The 21126-nt window shown below is 40.1% G+C and overlaps 1 protein-coding gene across 1 annotated transcript; it reads left to right on the top strand.

The window, feature by feature from the left end:
- The first annotated feature begins 7155 nt into the window (after positions 1–7155).
- Positions 7156–20663, top strand: LOC309395724 (alcohol dehydrogenase class-3). Its single transcript, XM_081960218.1, has 9 exons — positions 7156–7311; positions 10202–10303; positions 11048–11189; positions 11768–11855; positions 14500–14719; positions 16220–16480; positions 17163–17298; positions 18961–19099; positions 20324–20663. Exons 1-9 carry the CDS (start codon positions 7300–7302, stop codon positions 20346–20348), a joined length of 1125 nt encoding a protein of 374 aa, XP_081816344.1. The 5' UTR covers positions 7156–7299; the 3' UTR covers positions 20349–20663.
- The last annotated feature ends 463 nt before the right edge of the window (positions 20664–21126 follow it).

Raw genomic sequence — 21126 nt, 5'->3', positions numbered from 1 at the left:
TAAACCAATGATTGTATTTTGATCCATAGTGGTTTGATTCACAGTAGTCTGATATTTTACTTTGAAATCTCAATAATCTAAATAGCTTGCTTAAGCATATCCTTATGTCGCTCATTAAAACACTTATTTGAGGGAGATGGTTACTAACATTTAAACAGGCTACCTGAAAATTTTCTCAGATAAAAAATCCTTGCTTTTAGAAATTCTAATCAATGGAGAGTTGAACCTGTTCTCCTAAAGAAAATTTCCCACCAAAGTTCGGTATTCACTATCCTCCTGTTCATGGACTAAGGATAAGATCAAAGGCCACAATGTACTAATAGCTAGGGAAAAAAGTGTGGTTAGAAGGCAGGATAGTATACTGTATATACCATATTTCTCAGAGTATAAGACACACCAAGATTTTGAAAAGGCAAATTAAAAAAAAAAAGTTTTTGCACTCTGCAGACCTCCCCAAAACGGCCCATTTTTCACAAAAACGGGCTCGGGGTTTGTTTTTTCCAAAAAAAGGGCATGAATAGCCTTTAGGAGGCTTATAGAGTGCTCGTGGGGGCTGGGGGGGGGACAAAATTGAGCAAAAAATGGTCCGTTTTTCACTCATTTCTTCCCTCCCCACCCCCCAGGAGCACTCTGGAAGCCTCCTAAAGGCTATGTGTGGCCATTTTGGTGAAGGGGGCGGGGTTTTGGGAGGCAAAAATATTGTATTCAGTGTATAAGATGCACTCAGATTTTCAGCCTCTTTTTTGAGGGAAAAAGGTGTGTCTAATACTCCAAAAATACGGTATTTAAGCAAAGCAACAAATACATATAATAATGCTTCTTGCTGACAAATAAGCATGATAATGCAAAGGGCTGGTTTGTCAAGGAGAGAAGGGAAATTAATATATAATTTAGAATAGAATGGTTGTCCAATCTCTTCTTTAAAACTTCCAGTGTTGGAGCATTCACAATTTCTGGAGGCAAGTTGTTCCACTGATTAATTGTTCTGTCAGTAAATTTCTCCTCAGTTCTAAGTTGCTTCTCTCCTTGATTAGTTTCCACCCATTGCTTCTTGTCCTGCCCTCAGGTCCTTTGGAGAATAGCTTGACTCCCTCTTCTTTGTGGCAACCCCTGAGATATTGGAAGACTGCTATCATGTCTCCTCTATTCCTTCTTTTCATTAAACTAGACATACCCAGTTCCTGCAACCGTTCTTCATATGTTTTAGCCTTCAGTCCCCTAATCATCTTTGTTGATATCCTATTGTGGCAACCAAAATTGGGTGCAGTATTCCAAGTGTGGCATTACCACATTATTAAAATATTGCAAAACATAGGAGATAGAAACATGTCATAATTAAAATGTGTTGTATCCTTGTGTTGTCCAGACATTCTGGTACTGTCAATCATATTTAGAAACTGAAAGCTATTTTCCATAAGATCTTACTGACAGAGGAAGATTTAATTAAGGTACAGCATTTCTCCAGTGTCATTGGCAGAATAGAATTCCAATTGCTGGGATTTGGAGAAAAATGAACTGAATTCAGATTATCCCTCCTCCTCATACAAAGACAAATCAGACACCCACCTACTCAAATCCTGTCAGGATCATATTTCTACCCTGTTTCCCCAAAAATAAGACCTCCCCAGATAATAAGCCCAATCGGGCTTTTGAGTCCGTGCACTAAAATAAGCCCTCCCCCAAAAATAAGACCTCCATGAAAATATTGCAATATAGCAGCAGCCATGAGGTGACCACACTCGCCGCCTCCTGCACCTCAAAAATAATAATACCTCCCGAAAATAAGGCCAAGTGCTTATTTCAGGGGTCAAAAGAAAATAAGATCCTGTCTTATTTTCAGGAAAACATGGTAGTAAATCTAATACAATCCTTACATTTAAAACAAGCTAAACTCTTTAGACAAAAAAAAAAACCTAGCCTTTTGCTTGGGTGGATACAGGATATTGGAAGCTTCCAGGTGAATGGTTTATTTTGAAATAATATGTAGAATTTTAGAGTGGGGAGGAAGAAATCATCATTTTCCACTTTCCTCTTCTATTTTTCCCATTGTTTCTTTCCAGCAGTACTCCTGGTCTTGGGCCAGATTTTCATAGCCAATTCTTTTTCATATTGGCTGCTGCTCAAAGTTCTGATCTGAAAATTGCTTTTCAAGGCTTATGGATATAAGCAGTTCTTGACCAGAATTTCTGTTGCTAAGCAAGGTGTTGTTAAGTGAGTCGCACCCAATTTTACAAGCTACTGCCACTGTTTTCACTGCAGTTGTTAAGTCAATCACCTGGACATTAAGTGAAACCAGTTTGCCCCATTGACTTTACTTGTTGGAAGGCAGCTTAGGCGGTCTCAAATGGTTATCACATGACCTCGGGATGCTGCAACCATTACATGCCCGTTGCCAGGCATCCTAATTTTGATCATATGGAGATGTTGTGATGGTTGTAAGTTCAAGGACCAGTCATAAGTCACTTTTTCCAGTGCCATTGTATGTTTGAACGATTGCTTAACAAATGTTTTTAAGTTGAGGACTGCTTATACTCCATTTCCCATCCTGCCTTCTGCAAATGCTTCCTGGGAATAGACCAGAAAAATGGTGCATGTGCAAATGCCCTAATAGATATCACTTTGCCTTTATCCCTCCACCCCTCCCAAAAAAATACTAGTAAATGACCCTTTCACAGATAATGCAAACCTGTAACCAAGACCTTGGGAACTTCATTTAAACCTATATGTGAAAAGCTGGTAGGACTGCCTGAGTGCTGGAGGGAACCTATTAATTAGACCAACATTTCTCAACCTTGGACATCAGCAGAGCTGGCTAGGGAATTCCAGGGAGTTGAAGTCCACCCTTCTTAAATGTCCAAGGTTGAAAAATGCTGGTCTAGTTGAAGTCCGCCCATCTTAAACTAGCTAAGATTGAGAAACTTTAATCTAGACAGGTTTAAGTCAGGTTTCAGCTAGGATTCAACATGGAGACAGCCTTGGTGTTGCTTGTTGATGACTTAAGTAGAACTGGGGTGGGAATATTGCTCCTTGATCTCTCGGTGGCTTTTGATGTTATCAATCGCAGTATCCTTTTTGTACCAGTAATCAAGTTTGGAAATTGAGGATATTATTTTAGTGGCTATCTTCCTTTGTGGCTAGTTCCGAGTGGTATTCATGGGGGAGAAATTGTTTCAGGATCCAATCTGAATCAGTCACTGGTATCAAAGATTTAGCCTTCCATGCTTTCAGACTCATACTTTTGGAGTCCATCCTCAGGGAACTTCTCTCTTTATGTGTGCACTGGGCTCTTCTGTGGGCATTGTATTTAGGTAGTGCCTGGTTCAGAGGTGGGTTCCTACTGGTTCGGCCTGGTTCGACCAAAAAGATAGTAACTCATCCTGCCACGCTGCTGAACCAGTTCCATCATCGGCGCCACCATCTTGATTTTCAGTTTTGTGCATGCACAGAACAATCTTCATTGCAAAAATTTAATTTCCTTTTCCTTTTCTAACATTGTGCGCATGCGCAGACCTTTTTAGGTGCAAATGCGCACAAGCGAAGCTGGGAATGGGAATTACAGCTTATCTAAATTGCTCTACTGACACCTACTGTTCATAGAAGTCACTGTGCTGAATCGGCAGTAATGCCGGCAGGAACCCACCCCTGGCCTGGTTGTGTGTGGCTTTTAGTGTTAATTGGTGTGTTGAGAGCCAGCAAGTTGTTGGTTGTTGTTTCCTTGTGCTGCTATGTCCTCAGTTCCTAACTATCGGGTAAGGTGGGGGTAAATCAGCAGTCCTGTTGATTGACAAGGGGCCTATTTCCTAGGCTGCAATCATTTCCCTGGGTATTTTTGTCCTTGCTCCGCCAACAATCTTAGTAGCTGCGAAATTGAATGTGTGTCCTTCGTTGCAATGCGAGGCTACCAATGAATTCTGATCACCGTGTCTATGTTCTTGTAGTCTGGTGGTTAGCTTCCTCCCCATCTGCCCTATATAGTCACAAGGGCAACCCCTTGCAGGGAATCCGGTAAATTCACATTAGAAGTTTCTCCCACCTCCTTTACCGGATTCTCAGGGATATGTTAAACAGAAGGAGGTGGGAGACCTGTATATTTGCCTTATATTTATCCTGGGACGTGTATATTCGCCTTTATGTGTGATTGTTTCTTAGTCCCTTTCTTTGTGCTATGCCCTTTCTGTTTAACATATCCCTGAGAACAAAAAATGAAAGAAGCATTAGGAAAGAATACCATAAAAGGGTTACAGTTGTTATTCTTTCCAGCCAATCAATCTGCAAGAAAGCCACAGTCCTTATTTCATATATTCCTCTGCAGAACCTGTGAAAACTACAGCATGATGGGAATTACACCTTATCTAAATTACTCTACTGACACCTAATGTTCACAGAAGTCACTGCAGTTTTCATGGCATTTGCAATTTCCTCATTCCTAGGGCTGAGATTCACCCAAGATCATCCAGCTGGCTTCGTGCCCAAGGTAGGACTAAAACTCAAGATCTCCAGGTTTCTAACCTGATGCCTTAACCACTACATCAAATTGGTTTTTAAAATTTTAAATTTACTGATCCAGTAAATATATATTTGCATTCCACATAAATAAATAAAATTAAGTACTTTGATCTTTAAGGGCTTATTTGGAAATAATAAATGAATGCACACATTTATCTTGTAAAAACACAGTGATTCATTCACCTTTCAAGTTTTTGTTGTCCAAGATTTTTTATATTCACATTCTTAAGCTTGTGTGCTTGTTCAGTTCTACATTTTATATTTTTTATAGCTTTTCCAACTATACATATTGGGGTTAGATACACATTATTTAATTAAAAACAAAAATTATACAAAGAATAGTTTGCCCATGATACTAGTCTCCTTTAACATGGTCTCCTTCAATTCTGGTGGCACAATATATAAACCTTACCATAGCTCAACATTCCTGTAGTTAAGTGAGACATTTGTTAAGTAAGTTTTGCCCCGTTTTACAACCTTTTTTGCCATAGTTGTTAAGCCAGAGGTGGTATTCAGCAGGTTCTGACCAGTTCTGGAGAACCGGTAGCGGAAAGTTTGAGTAGTTCGAGAACCGGTAAATAAATATCACCTCTGACTGGATCCACCCCCATCTATTCTCTGCCTTCCGAGTCCTACCTGATTGGGAGGAAATGGGGATTTTGCAGTAATCTTCCCCTGCCATGCCTACTAAGCCACGCCCACCAAGCCACGCCCACAGAACTGGTAATAAAAAAATTTGAATCTCACCACTCTATTAAGCGAATCAGTTAACAAGTTAGTAACCCAATTGTTAAGTGAATCTGGTTTGCCCCTGACTTTACTTGTCAGAAGGTCGAAAAATGCCATCACGTGACCTTAGGACACTGCAACCGTCATAAATATGAGCTAGTTGCCAAATGTCTGAATTTTGATCATGCGACCATGAGGATATAAGCCACTTTTTTCAGTGCCGTGGTAACTTTGAACGGCCCCTAAATGAACTGTTGCAAGTAGAGAGTTACCTGGACTTTAGGCCTGTGATGCGGAGGTATGACAGACAAGAATAAAGCATCTCACTTAGCAGAGGTGGGTGAGAAAAATCCCAAGGAAAAAGGCGATTACTACCATGTCCGTGGTTGAACTAGAACAGCGATGGAGAACCTTTTTTGGCTCGCGTGCCACAAGTGGGGGGAGCACACGGGGGTCGTGTGCAGGCGTGCCGCACCCATAATGCAACCCACGACCCCCCCAGTGCGCATGCATGCACAACACACGACCCCCCCATTTTTACATGTTTTTTTCGCCCTCCCGAGGGTCCAGAGGCTTTATAAGAGCCTGGGGAGGGCGAAAAGAGCCTCCCCCGCCCCCCGGAGACCCTCCGGAGGCTCCAGGGACCATCCGGAGGCTTCCCTGAAGCCTTCGGAACGCTTAAAACCACCCTCTGAGCAATCCGGAAGTGACTTCCGGTTTGCTCGGAGGGTCGTTTTAAGCGCTCTGAAGGCTTCAGGGAAGCCTCCGGATGGTCCCTGAAGCCTCCGGAGGGCCTCCAGGGGGCGGGAGACTCTTTTCACCCTCCCCAGGCTCCTATAAAGCCTCTGGAGCCTGGGGAGGGTGAAAAATGGCTTTTAAAAAGGTGAACTCAGCTGGCCAGTGCGCACATGCGTGCTTGCCAGCTGACAGGGCAGCTCCTCGCGTGCCCTGACAAATGGCTCCGCGTGCCACTTGTGGCACGTGTGCCATAGGTTCGCCATCACGGAACTAGAATGAAGACGCTACCCTATTTGGCCAAGAATTCTGTTCTTCTGTATCTTTTAATGTGGGGCTGGGTTTTTGCAACTAGGAGAGACTTCCGACTTTCATCCTCAAAACGATGCTATGGGGCACTGCATGTCAGAACAACTAGACACAAGGACAGTTCCCCACCCCACATGCCGTCCCTCTGCTAAACAACTAATTCCCACAACACCGTCAAACTATCTAGAAAAGCAGTGTTACCATCATTATTCTCATCTTCCCTATTACCTACCTCCTTATCTTCTTATAACTATAACTTTGTTATTTGCATCTTACAACTTAAATTGTTTAATTAGTATCCTAGTATGATTTATGTTGATTGCATATGTAGTATCCATGACTATTACTAAGTGTGGTATCTAATGTTTTATGATGAATGCATTTTTACAGTGACTATGATCATGATCTATCACTATTGTTGTACGTACCCTGAGAGCGTATGCACTGGAAACAAATTCCTTGTGTGTGTAATCACACTTGGCCAATAAAGAATTCCGTTCTTCTTCTTCTTTTCCCTTCCCCTCTCCTCTCTCCTCCCTCTCCCTCCCTCCTCCTCCCTTCCGCCCTCCCTTCTTCTTCTTTTCTCCCTTCCTTCCCCCTCCCTCCCTCCTCCCTTCTTCTCCTCCCTTCTCTCTTCAACCTTCTCCTTTCAACCTTCTTCTTGTCCTCCTCCTCCTCCTTCTCCTCCTCCCTTCCTCCTTCCTCCCTTTGTCTCCTTCTCCCTTCAACCTTCTCCCTTAACTCTCCTTCCCTCCTCCCTTCTTCTCCTTCAACCTTCTCCCTTCCCTTTCTTTCTTCTTCGAGCAAACAGCACCTGACAGTACCGCACTGGCTTGGGAAGGCGCATTTAAAGCAGGTCAGCCCTTCTAAACCGGAGGGAGGCGTGTATTCACACGTCAGCGCCTCTCTTCCACCCTCCTCCTGTGGTAGGCAGATCCCTAGACGAGTGCGCATGCCTCGGCCTTCTTAGAAGAGATCCCTCTGAAGTTGGTGCTTTGGGCTGGCTGGTTCACGTGTCCCATGGCGAGCGGGGTAAGGAGAGGCTTTTGCGTTGGCGCTTCGGAGCCCCGGAACTTTCCCACCGAGAGCAAAGCGGCCGCCTACGGCTCAAGCTGCCTCCAGGCGAACTTTGTCCTCGCCAAAGGGAGGGTGAGAGGCAAGGGTGGCCCTGGGTACCAGCGACGGGAGCTTGCGGCTTGCTTCCCACCGTATCCAGACCTTTGCCAAAAAACTTCATGGAGTTTAGTAGGGCTTCCTTCCAGTGGGCAAAGGGTCTCCTTGTGTTTTTTTAAAGAGCCCGTATTGGGCTGGCGAGACCCCCTGAGTACAACTTGTGGTATCTCGGACTACAACAGGTGGGAGAGGTGTTTTCTGTATCGCTTGCCTGCCACGGTGTAGTCTAGATAGATTAACAGAGTTGGAAGGGGCCTTGGAGGTCATCTAGTCCAACCCTCTGCTCAAGCAGGAGACCTTGCACCACTTCTGACAAGTAGCCGTCCAGTCTCTTCTTGAAAGCCTCCAGCGATGAGATTTGGGGGTTTCAGAAGACACGCGTGTCTGTGCGAATAGGGACATTCAGATATTCAGGCATTTTAGCAGCCGAATCCCAGGAACACAGCCTTGTGTTTCTCCGCTCAGACAAAAAAAAATCACCGAGTTGTACTTGATTGTGGTCTTTGTGTGCTATTTTCCCCCCACTTGGCTTGAAATCAATGATTCCTCTGGTTGATTTGTCCTGATTTCTGCTTTGATTACCAGAACAAACTTTATAAATGCTTCAGGCATTCAGATTTGGTTTTCTCACACTATCCCTCTATCCACTGGGTTCACAGCAATGCTAAATCAAAATATGAGGTGTTTTTTTTTCTTATTTCTAGATTGGGATGTTACATCCTAGGTAGTGTGATTTGTAAGGCAATACATTCTGGGTTGTTTTACAAATCCCTTTAGAAGTGATTTGTAAAGCATGCTTTAGACTTGAATACATTCTGGTTGGAATATTATATTCTAAACATAATGTGTAATGCATTCTAAACATAGTATAAAAGTACTTGATAGTAGCTATTCAACAAGCCATGTTTTAAGTTTCTCGGTTTTCTAACATAAAATTTGCATTCACACACACTAGTATTTGGATATATTTTTTAACTTGGCACGTTTTCTCAGTTTCCCTCTTAGTCTTTTCAGCTGGAGAGGAGTCCATATAAGTGAAAAAATAATATTACTTTCAAATACGTTTTGTGCTCCCAATTTCCAGAATATACTCACACAGTGAGGAATTTGAGAGTATAGTAGCATTTATTTATTTTATGTATTTATATCACACTTTTATTATTTTTACATGTAACTCAAGGCAGTGACATTTTCCAATCATATCTTCCTCCTCCTGTTATTCCCCCAAAACAACATCCCTGTGAGGTGAGTTGGACTGAGTGAGAGTGATTGGCCCAAAATTATCCAGCCGGCTTTCATGGCTAAGGCAGGATAAGAACTCATGGTTTCCTGCTTTCTAGCTTGGTGCCTATACAGTTTTTCAATAAGTGAACTCCTTCGGAAAACTAATGTGTTTATGTGGTCCTGTAACTTGCTACTTTCTTACTTTGTTAGGACTATAATTTCCAGAATTTTCCTGCTGCTTTGTTGGTGCAATAATATGGGTAAAGTTGGTCATCTTTACTGAGATTATTGCATAGCCAAACAATTTACATGTTCAAGATCCTATAGAGTTGAAAACAATATAGCAGTTGCAGAATAATGAAAATTACTTACAGAATATAATGCCCTGTATTTCATTACAGAATTCACTTTCAAGTGTTGCTTTGCCATTGCTAAGGCAAATCTTCAGAGCTTCAGGATTCCAATTACCAACTTAACATGGCTTGGACATCTTTTATTTCCTCTGAGTAATATGGTGTTTTAACTAGTTACCCAAAACTGTACAGACTCTATAAAAATACAAAAATAAAAATTATTCTTCTGCAGTTGCTTAAAAAACCTGATTATTGCTTAATGCATCACATTTATTTCTCTAGCCTTTTGCAATTTCTAATTGCTAACCATGCATCTTAGAAAATACTTTCAATGTTTACTTTTTTAAGGAAAAGTTAAGGAAAAATTGCTTGAAATTGATCTGTTAGCCCGTGTAAATTACAAAACTAGTGCTTTGTTCTCAAATCAGAAATTCTACATAATTCTTATCAAACATATCTCACTGTAATATAAAATGGATTTATGCCTAAATACTTTGATCATTTATACTTATACCTTTTTCTAATGAATGCATAGTTCGTAAAGATAAGAACGCTGGGAAGACTGCAAATATTTTACTTGGCATCACGTTTTTGAACCTTGCTCCATAAAAAAATGAATTGGTTTCCGTCTTATGATAGATTTTGCAACTTTGTGCATTGCAGTAAGAATTGAACAAAACGTTCAAAACAAAGCTTAAATCCAGATTAAAAAGGACAAGTGATAGTGCTGTGGAATTTTTTCCACTTTTCCAATTCCAAATGACATTGGCAAATTAAGAATTCTACACCCCCCCCTCCATCTAAACATTTAGAGTAGGGGTCTCCAACTTTGGCAACTTTAAGACCTGTGGACTTCAATTCCCAGAATTCCTCAGCCAGCAAACCTTTGCTGGCTGAGGAATTCTGGGAGTTGAAGTCCACAATTTTTGCTGGCTGAGGAATTCTGGGAGTTGAAGTCCACAAGTCTTAAAGCTGCCAAGTTGGAGACCCCTGATCTAGAGTGTTAGCTGATTTTGTTAGAAGTGAAGATCCATTTCCAATTCTAAGATGATCTCCAAAGTTCCAGTAATGAGCAAACTTGAGTGTTGAATGGAAATGCTGGAATTGATCAAGATTCAAATGTGATTGTCTCCACTGAATTCATTACATGGAAACTTTCTTCTCTTCTTTAGGTTATCAAATGTAAGGCAGCTGTTGCCTGGGAGGCAGGCAAACCACTCTCCATTGAGGAGGTGGAAGTCGCTCCTCCAAAAGCCCATGAAGTTCGTATCAAGGTAACGAATCAAGGGTTGAGTTTTAATAGGTCTGCACATGCGGGCATAGTATTCATTGCAGCTACTCTTAATTGCCAATGCAAGACCAATAGTTTGGGTGACTAATTTTATACTTTACAATTCTTGCTTTCCATGATGAATGATAGAATCCAGAAATAGAATTATTAATAACAATTGCAAGTATTAAGACTATGCATTAGTCCAGTGATAGCGAACCTTAAGGTTGCCTGCAGAAAAGCAGTTTGCCTTGGGGATTGCTTTAATGTCTAAAAACATAAGCTGAATCCTGGAAGTGTTCTGTCTATACCAGGGGTGTCAAACTCAAGGCCCGCAGACCAGATACAGCCCACAGGGTGCTTAGATCTGGCCTGTGAAGCCACCCTGGAAACAGCAAAGGCCTGGCCCACAGTGCCTCTGCCAGTGACAACGGGGCCCCAATCTCCGTTTTCAGCTGGGACGGCCTGCTGCAATCCTCTGTCAGCGAAAACAAAACTCGGGAGGACCAACCTTCACTGACAGAGAGTTGCAGGAGGCCATCCCAGCTGAAAACGGAGATTGGGAGCCCATTTTCACAGGCAGAGCACAGGCCACCACAGGTGCCCCTGACACGAGTGACATCAAGCTGGACATGCCCCCCCCCCCCCCCGGGCACACCCCGAGGTCAAATACAACCCTGATGCAGCCCCCAATAAAATCGAGTTTGACACCCCTGCTCTATACAATTATTCATTGTTAACTTCCTAGATTATTGCTACTGCGGTGTGTCACACTGATGCTTTTACTCTGAGTGGCGCTGATCCTGAGGGAAGCTTTCCTGTTATTCTGGGTCATGAAGGAGCAGGGATTGTGGAGAGTGTTGGAGAAGGAGTGACTAAATTTAAACCAGGTAAGAAGCTGGGTCTCTTGATGTTCCATCGAGAGAAATAATGGCATAATAAGAGGGATAATCTTATATAATGTCTGAAGAGTCTTGGTTTTCTCCAGTCAAGCATATTAGATGGCGTGATTATGATATTGTTTCTGCTGCTTGTGCATCTCTGCTTCAGGTTAGAACATTCAGTTCTCTCCATTCCCTATTTGAGAGGTTCTGATTTTTGCCTTAAAAAATAAAATGTGTTAAACTCAGTGCATTGATTTTGCATATTCTTCTAACCAAAGAAATAGGAAAAGTATGCATTTTTATCTAGCGGACTCTGGGAGACGACAAATTGCCCACCTTGTGCTTGAAGTTTTATTTATAAAAATAAAAATTCACGTAGGCAAAGGCAAAGACTCACATAACCTCACAAAAATGTGAGGAACAGGCATAACCTAATCTACCCCACCTCCCTTTTATTGTGTCCCTTGACATACCCTGCAGTCCTTAGCCACTCAAAATAGAGAAATGTGTGAATAGAGGAGTTCTACACTGTAGAAGTAATACACTGTACTTCTGATCAGCTGAAATTATTATCTGTTTTTCAGGAGACACGGTTATCCCTCTATATATTCCTCAATGTGGCGAATGCAAATTCTGCTTAAACCCTAAAACGAATCTCTGCCAGAAAATAAGGTTGGTGCTTTTCATTTTCTTTCCTGGTTTGTGTGTTACAGTAATCAAATGTGCTTTATTTGCTTTTTGGTAGAACAGTGTTATGTGTGCACATTTGGCTTATCAAGTGGAACAAGGAGGGGTTTGATGTATTTTCTCAGTGCCAAGTTTATACAGACAGCCTGTTCCATAGAACCCAAATGTCTTCCTGGCAGCGTTCAGTTTCATTGCCCCAAATGGTTCTTTGCCCTGTTGTGTCCATGCATGGGGATTTATAATCCAGCTAACTCAAATGGAGGCTCATTGTTAATGGTGTTCCTTTCCTAAATGATGTGGTATATGCAGTAGATGAGAAAACTGGAAGACTCTTGTTTCCCATTTCATCTCCAGTTAGGAGAGAATTTTAAAGCTTCAGAATTCCCTTCAAAGCTCCTGTGTGTGAACAGGATGTAGACCTTGGATGAGAAATCAGCTTGTTGGCAATCAGAAATAATATATCAATAGGATAGATAGATAGATAGATAGATAGATAGATAGATAGATAGATAGATAGATAGATAGATAGATAGATAGATAGATAGATAGATGATAGATAGATGATAGATAGATGATAGATAGATAGATAGATAGATAGATAGATAGATAGATAGATAGATAGATAGATAGATGATAGATAGATGATAGATAGATAGATGATAGATAAATAGATAGATAGATAGATAGATAGATAGATAGATAGATAGATAGATAGATGATAGATAGATAGATAGATAGATAGATAGATAGATAGATAGATAGATGATAGATAGATAGATGATAGATGGATGGATGGGTGGGTGGGTGGGTGAGTGGAGGGGTGGAGGGGTGGAGGGGTGGACAGGTGAAGGTAGGTAGGTAGGTAGGTAGGTAGGTAGGTAGGTAGGTAGGTGGGATGGTAGGTAGATAGATGGGTACAGAGGTGGTATTCTACTGGTTCGCCCAAAACGGTAGCTCTGACTTCAAGACAACAGCGAACCGGTTCTCTGTTTCTGTGAAAGTGGGCCACTCCTCAGCTGTTAAAATTGAATATGTATATTGAAAAGGAACTATAAATACCATCCACACAAAATGGAGCTTGCTCAGAAGCTGAAATACACCAAATAAATGAGGTGAAAGAGTGGGAAGAAAAGGAGAGAGGTAAGGGAAGAAGAGAGGGATAGGAGAGAGGGCAAGGAGGGGGGGGGAGGAGAATAGAAATGAGGAGTGGAAAGGGGAGAGAGGAGAAGGAGAGAGGAAGGGGAAGTAAAAGAAGGGAAGGATGACAGAGGGAAGAAAGGAGGTAGGGAGGAGAGAGGGAGAAGAAAGTGATGGATAAGGTACAAATATGGTGTATGGCGAACAGAAGAGCAAATAATTGTTTTTTGGGAGTTGATGGTAAGATGAATTGATGTAAACATTTAATAATACAATACGATGTTGGCTATGTAATAGTATACATGTGATTATATGTTATGAAAATGAAAAAAATAAAAAACTTTACAAAGAAAAAAAGATAAGATATAGGTAGATAGGTGGGTAGATAATAGGTAGGTGGATGGATGATAGATAGATAGATAGATAGATAGATAGATAGATGATAGATAGATAGATAGATAGATAGATGATAGATAGATAGATAGATAGATAGATAGATAGATAGATAGATAGATAGATAGATGATAGATAAGATATAGGTAGGTAGATAAGATAGTAGGTAGGTAGGTAGGTGGATCGATGGATGATAGAGATATAGATAAGATAATAGGCAGGTAGATAGATGATAGGTAGGTAGGTAGATTGATATTGAATTGAGCCTTAGTATCTCTGAGCTTGTTTTTGCAGACATTTCATTGCAGGTAGTATCAATGCCTTGATCATCAATGAAATAATATATGTAAGGCAACCTAAAACCTGTAGGATACTTCCCACAACAGTTATGTTAATTACAGTTAAATTAAACCATGGCTGCCTTAATGCTGATAAAGATTGCATATTATCAGTGAGATTAGAGCAACCTTAAGCCCTAGGCCCAAGAGATTTCTATAAAGAGAGATCACAAATTAGTTTTTAGCTTCCAAACAAAGACCTTGGCCAAGCAAGGAAGTATGTTTGAGCCGTAGGTTTGGTTGGCAAAAAAGGCTGAGTGGTGTTTTGATTTACCTAGGAAGCAAGCCTTGCCTCTAAAAGTCACATTTCTGGTAGCATTATGAATTTATTGGGGGAGACGAATTCCTTGCATAAGATATGCAAGTAACACCTTCTTACTTGGTTTTATAGCTTATTTTTACAGACGTCTGCCTATCCATTAGTGTTTATAGATATAATTTGGGATTGCTCCGGAAGACACAAAAATGTGGCTGAGGGGTTCATGCCTACTGTGGATTGCCTGCCCTGTGGCTTGTTGAATCGGCTACCATTGCCTGGGTTCACACCGCATGCTAAATCTTAATCCATGGTTTACACATGGATTTTGCTTCATATAGGCTGCAAAGCGTATAACTAAGTTTCATCTCGGTATGGTATGCCTAACCCAGATTTATGCTACCCAAAAACACAGTGCACCAAATCAGGGTTTTAGGTCTGTACCGCAGCCTGGCAATAACTTAACATATTGTGATACGTGAATGATGTAATTTTCCCACCGCAGAGTCACTCAAGGAAAAGGTGTGATGCCTGATGGTACCAGCCGATTCTCCTGCAAAGGAAAGCAAGTTCTCCATTTCATGGGAACGAGCACCTTCTCAGAATACACGGTTGTGGCTGACATATCCCTGGCAAAAATAGACCCTTCAGCCCCATTGGACAAAGTCTGCCTGTTGGGCTGTGGAATTTCTACTGGTTATGGGGCAGCCTTGAACACTGCAAAGGTAGGACACCTGCTTCCTCTCCATTATTTTTCTTACAAGATCATTTTAATCCTATTTTTAAAAAAATGATATTTATATATCCTATTTTGACACTGCCCCTCATAGAGCAAATCTGGGCGGTGATTATAATATAACGCAGCGAGTAGGGCAGTGTTTCTTTTTTATTAATAGTTTTTATTAAACTTTTTAACCTTTAAAAACAGAAAGAAAAACAACAACAACACATACAGAAAAAAACAAGGCACACATAACAATATAAAGTAGTTTTACAGCCCTCTGTATCGGCTTACATATTTAGCTTTTATAATTCTCTATTCTACATTGCCTTCCTATTGGTTTTAGCATCTATAATAGTGTAGTAACAGTTGTACTCACAGTTGTAACAATAATAATTTGTTTATATCACCATTATATTTATATTATGGTCAATACTTTAAGTTTGATAGTAATTAGTAACTTTGGTTAATTTTTATTCCATACTAGTTTAGAAAAAGCAAAAAAAAAGAGACTTCTATTTCCTGTTTTGGCTTCTGTTTTCTAGTCACTTATACATTCTATTCCATATTTTATAATAATCCAATTCTTCTCTTTCTTTTAACTCTGTAAAGACGACTTTGCAGTAGCCTACAAAGAAAACCTCTATAAAATGTTTTATAGATGACATTTGCCCCCAGCGAGATTGGCCAAAATGTATCCAAATCTATCCCCCAAATGTTGGAGATGCAGCCACATGTCTGGAACATTCTACCATATGTGGTGGATGTGCCCCATCACAAGGAAATACTGGTGTAAAATTCAGAAATGGTTGGAAGAAATTATGGAGCAAAAGATAGAACTGAAACTGGAACCGTTCTTATTAGAAATATTAGACCCAAAAATGGACAAAAAAATCTCAATACTACACATACTCACTGCAGCTAGGATTGCTTTCGCACAGAATTGGAAACAAATCAATACACGCACAGTCAAAACAATAATTAGAAATGTACCATGGAGTTAAGGGCAGTATTTCTCAATCTTAGCACTCTTAAGATGTGTGGACTTGGAGGAGGTGGCACTGGCTCTGTAGAAGTAGAAGGCTGAATTTTCCTTAGTAATTGTTTGTTTTAATTCTTCATTCTTTCTCCTGCCTCTTTTATTTTAAGCAGGTAGATTAGTAATGCATGACAGCAAGCCAGTTATTAATCCAGGTTAAGGTGACATATAAAGCCACGGCAGGATAACTAAATTAAGAACAGATCATGGCTATGGGTTGAGCATACTTTCTGCATATTTTCCTCATGTCCCAGAGTTAGAGGAAACCTAACCAGAATATAGCTTCATGTGATAAATGAGCCTACCCAAATTAACTTTAAAGCACAAGTTAACGTTTGTCAGTTTTAAAAGCAGACTACAGCTTGGCTTAGTTTTTGGACAAGCCTTGAACTTTCCCTGTGTAAGAATTGTTTTCTGTAGCTTTCTTTACCACACCATTCGTTCAATTGTCACATTTTCTTTCAGGTTGAACCTGGTTCTACCTGTGCAGTCTTTGGCTTGGGTGGAGTTGGGCTAGCAGCTATCATGGGCTGTAAGGCAGCCGGTGCATCCAGGATCATTGGGGTTGATCTCAACAAGGACAAATTTACCAAAGCCATGGAATTTGGGGCTACGGAATGCATCAACCCCAAGGATTTCAAGAAGCCTATTCAGGAAGCCCTGGTTGAACTAACAGATGGTGGAGTGGATTACTCCTTTGAGTGCATCGGGAATGTCGGTGTGATGGTAAGCACAATCTGAGGCCTCTTCTGTGGACCCACCAATTTTATTTTTATTAAAGTGGCTTCTACATTTAAAAAGTGAAACGGGAAGACGGTATGTTACAAAGTATGGGTCTCTAGTGTCATCTTATTTACAATGATATTTTTACAATATTGTGATTGTGCAGTATCTGTACTCATGCCTTGCTTGTAATTTTTCCACCTCCCAAGAAAATAGCCAATGGTAAGCTTTGTATTGCTAATCCTTTGGCTATGGGATTATTATAGCAATAGACGTATATACCACTTTAGAGTGCTTTACAGCCCTCTCTAGGAGGTTTACAGAGTCAGTATATTGCCCCCAATAATCTGGGTTCTCATTCTACCAACCTTGGAAGGATGGAAAGCTGAGTCAACCTTGAGCTGGTGAGATTCAAAATGCTGGTAGTCAGTAGAATTAGCCTGTAATACTGCATTACAACCACCGCACCACCCTGACTCTTATTAACTGTTATTAACTCAGTGGTTAACTGAGAATCTGCTAAATATTTGTTTTGTGATTGGCCACAATCCTATGTTAGCTATTTTACAAGAGCATGGAAAATATCTTTTCAGAATTCTAACTGTGCCCTCTCATTGAGCTATGGCCTTTCCTGTTTCTTGTGTCACCTCAATATATTGCCTCTTTTCCCTTCTACGTTCAACAGAGAGCTGCCTTGGAAGCATGTCATAAAGGTTGGGGAGTGAGTGTGATAGTCGGAGTTGCTGGCGCTGGTCAAGAAATTGCTACCCGTCCATTCCAGCTGGTTACTGGACGAACATGGAAAGGGACTGCTTTTGGAGGTACAGCTGTGCTGGGATACAACCATTGATATTGCTGAGCTGGGACCTTTTCCATTGCCAGTCTAGCTAGTACTTGGAAGTTGGAACTCAAGCATCTGGAGAGCTCCCCTAGCAAGGACTATAGCATTTCAGTCCCACCCTCTCTTTATTGAAAACTAGCCGATGACCCGGCATTGCCTGGGTATTTATTTATAGGGGGGAAATATCTGGACCAAATTCGATAATTTCTAATGTTGGATTTTACCCCTTGCCAGAGGGATTCCCCTTGTGGAGTACTGAGAAGCCATTACCATGGCAACTCGACTGTGCTGTACAGGAGAAGCCAGTATGGCACAACAGGCTGTATCTTAACAGAATACACACCCCGAGGGGTATTAGGGTTGTCTTACCCCCATAGTATTTTTCTCCAGAGGGTAAGTCATCTGTGTACCATATTTGGTTGAAATTGCTCAAGGCGTTCCAGTTATGCTGGAACACACACACTCACACGTTTTTAGATAGATATAGATGATAGATAGATAGATAGATAGATAGATAGATAGATAGATAGATAGATAGATAGATAGATAGATAGATAGATAGATAGATAGATAGATAGATAGATGATAGATAGGATATCTTCTCACTAATGTATTCTTGGTGCCCAGCTTTGTGTGATGTTAAAGACTACATATAAGTCTTTTAGAATGTGTTGGGAACTGTATGTAGATAGTGGAGAAAATGAGTTTGATTAAAGTAACATACCTGTCAGCCTCTGTTTCGCTATTTGCTTTCGGCTGCCATTGAAACGGGGAGGGGGGCCTGGTATTTGGGAGGGGAAGCTTTTGTACAGGAGAGATTGTGAGTTTTGGTCAAACCGTATACTGCACATGCTGAAGATTAGCAGTTGGTGTCGGTCAAGGCCAACGGTCCGCATACCTTCCTGAAGATGCTCCTTGAAGATGGAACTCGCATGACACCTAAGGCATTTGCAGATTGGACAGTGGGATGAGGGTTGCCAGGGGGAGGGGGTTGATCACGTATTGATATGTATGATTTTGCGGCTTTAGCCTCAGATCTTGCTTTGCTTAGCTACTATCTTTTCATAACCAGTAAAAGTACTCTTAATTCTGCAAAATGGAGTTAAGTGGTTTCTTTCTTGGTTACTGAGGGAGGCCGGCTTGACAATACCCAAAGTAAAAATATTTTTTCTTACATTCTGCCCAGCAAAATTGCATCTCCTCCATACTTTTTCCCTTCTTTTCCAGTTTAAATCCATTATGTTGAAACTCAAAATTGGCAGCACTTTAAGTAGTGATAGTTGTTACTGGTTATATTCCCATGTTCTAAAAAAAAAGTTTCTACAACTTCTAGAATTTATAATCCTTCTTAATCTTCTACGTAAGATACATCATTTTTAAAACAACACACAAATTATGTGGAGCAGAACTCTTGCTTATAAAGAAAATTAAATGTCCTTTCCTGCACTTACAATGAAGATATTAGAGACGATTACCATTGCAGTTGTATTATACGCCAACAGTGATGGAAGATCTCCATTGTGGAATTTGAGATTCGTTGTTACTTTTGTATTATTGTCTGATATTGCTGTAAAGATGCTTAATTAGGAGTATTTTATCTTGTGCTGATTCTGCATTAAGTAATAATTTTATTTCATGTCAGGTTGGAAGAGCGTGGACAGCATACCCAAGTTGGTAGCTGAATACATGTCCAAAAAAATAAAAGTGGATGAATTTGTGACCCATACACTACCTTTTGAGCAAATTAATGAAGCTTTTGAACTTATGCATGCTGGAAAGAGGTAAGGGTTTTGCTGCATATGAAGTTTATAACACAATTTTATATAGGATTTTTAAAGAGATAATCCCTACTGAAGAATGGGCCTTATTTTTAGTTAGGTAGGTCAAAAATTACCGTTTAGTATTTAACCTGTACAACTGGCATCCTTTTTTGTTTTTGTTTTTCCTCTTTTTGATAGCGGCTTGGCTTTTTATACTTTTTTTTTAACCATCTCATGTTGCTTGGATCAGCTGCCTTCCTTTGAATGGGAAGTGATATCAGTATGCCAGTTTGGGTGCTGGAGTATTTTCCAAGATTTTGAGTCGATCCATTTAAAACTTCTTGGTGTTTTCTTCTGATGTGGGAACGCAGCTGTTTTGGTAAGATATTTAGCTAGAGAAAATACAGCTTGTGCTACAGGTTTTTTTCAGGGCCATAAGCCTGATGCTTCGGAGAAGGGCAAGTGACCAGAATCCTTATTTTAAATGTAAACGTTCTGTCTTTTCCTTGCAATCTTACACTGGGAAGAAGTTAGAAAGAGGGGAACTCAAACAGATAAAGGGGGAGCAAAGGGTGAATTACATAAAGAAACCAATTAATTTGACTGTTCAGTTGTACTTGATTGGAAGAGTTGCTGAATGCATGGAGGGCTACAAGATACTGTTATTTATCTGAAAATATGACTAATTTAAGATATCTTCTAAAACATATTGATAAAATATGGTGCTCAAAAATCCTCCAGTTGGTGCCATGTCAACCTTTATCTTCCTTTCCTTTCACTGGAAATGATGAAATAAAAAACTGGAAATGGGATAAGAGAAAAATGTAGCTAGGAAGGAAGGGGGGGGGAGGACTGTTTAAACTGCTTAGATATGCAAATAGACTGCAGTGCTGAGCATTCTGGGAATTGTAGTCCTCACCTCTGAAAAGTACATAGGCTGGAGAAGGCTCATAAGACAAGAGCATTTTCGTTTTTATTGTACAATTAATTATTTGTTAGCTTCCTTTCTCTTTAAGGTACCTTAAGTTTAGAGTACAAAATACTTGTCTATTTAATTCAATAATTTAATTTTCTTAAATGTCTTATTTACCGGAAAAAATAACGTCATCTTTTTGGTGACTATAAGTCTTGCATAATTTGAGGAAAAATACAGCTTTCTTACTAGTAAATATACAATAAGAAATATTACTTTTGTGGTATAGTGTAACTACACAGTTTGAAATTGTTTTTCTTTCCACTTTACAGCATCCGAACTGTTCTGAAACTTTAAAAGGTCTGAAGAAATAATGTTTAAAACCTTTCAACACACTTTTTGAAATGATTGTAATGATCAAATTGGAACCCTCTTCTGCAATTAAAAGTATGGATCATGCCTTAAAATAGCACACACCAGCTGGTTTTTTTAAAAAAAAATACTGTGTACAATCTAACTTTTTCCATCTTAGTGGACATGAAATATCAAACTGTAAACTGTATGTTTACTTAGAATCACAAACTATTTTTAATACTTCTACTAATAATCAGTTTAGGGTATTTCTGCCCTTGGAAAAAGAATAATGATTAAAACTTGTCATTACCTTATAAAGATATATTTATGAAGTTTTTTTTTCCCCTTTCAGGTTTACCCACAATTATTCAGGGATTCTGTTGTAGTTCTGGTTTGTTTCAATAGTGGTAATGAAAGATAAGCAAAAAAAAAAAAGGTCTTATTATAACCATGGATTGTGTGAATAGGCTGTGGTTTCCCAGAACAATATAACCCTATGAATAAATAACACAGCTCCAAGTTAGACCTATTATAGCTTTTATTCAATGGGGGGGGGGGGGGAGTAACAATAAGCAGAAAGCCCCATCAATTGATCTAGATTACCCATACTCATATATTTCACTGATATTTGCTCAGAAATATATGTTGCATTCCACCCTTCCCAATTGCCAATGCAAGAGCACAAGTCACATAATTTCTAGATTTCCCTATGACATGATAAGACAGTTCCAGGGCCCTGAAACAACACCGAGATAATTTTAAAAGCTGTTTCCATAAGAAA

Source organism: Natrix helvetica, assembly GCF_964273705.1.
Source record: "Natrix helvetica genome assembly, chromosome: 7".
NCBI lineage: Eukaryota > Metazoa > Chordata > Lepidosauria > Squamata > Natricidae > Natrix > Natrix helvetica.
Note: the sequence above shows the minus strand (reverse complement) of the source record. Positions and strands in the feature narration are given on the sequence as shown.

Excerpts from the sequence above, each read along its gene's own strand:
- LOC309395724 (XM_081960218.1), top strand. Across the intron at positions 11,856-14,499 it reads AATCTCTGCCAGAAAATAAG|AGTCACTCAAGGAAAAGGTG; the intron begins GTTGGTGCTTTT and ends TTCCCACCGCAG. Across the intron at positions 14,720-16,219 it reads CAGCCTTGAACACTGCAAAG|GTTGAACCTGGTTCTACCTG; the intron begins GTAGGACACCTG and ends ATTTTCTTTCAG.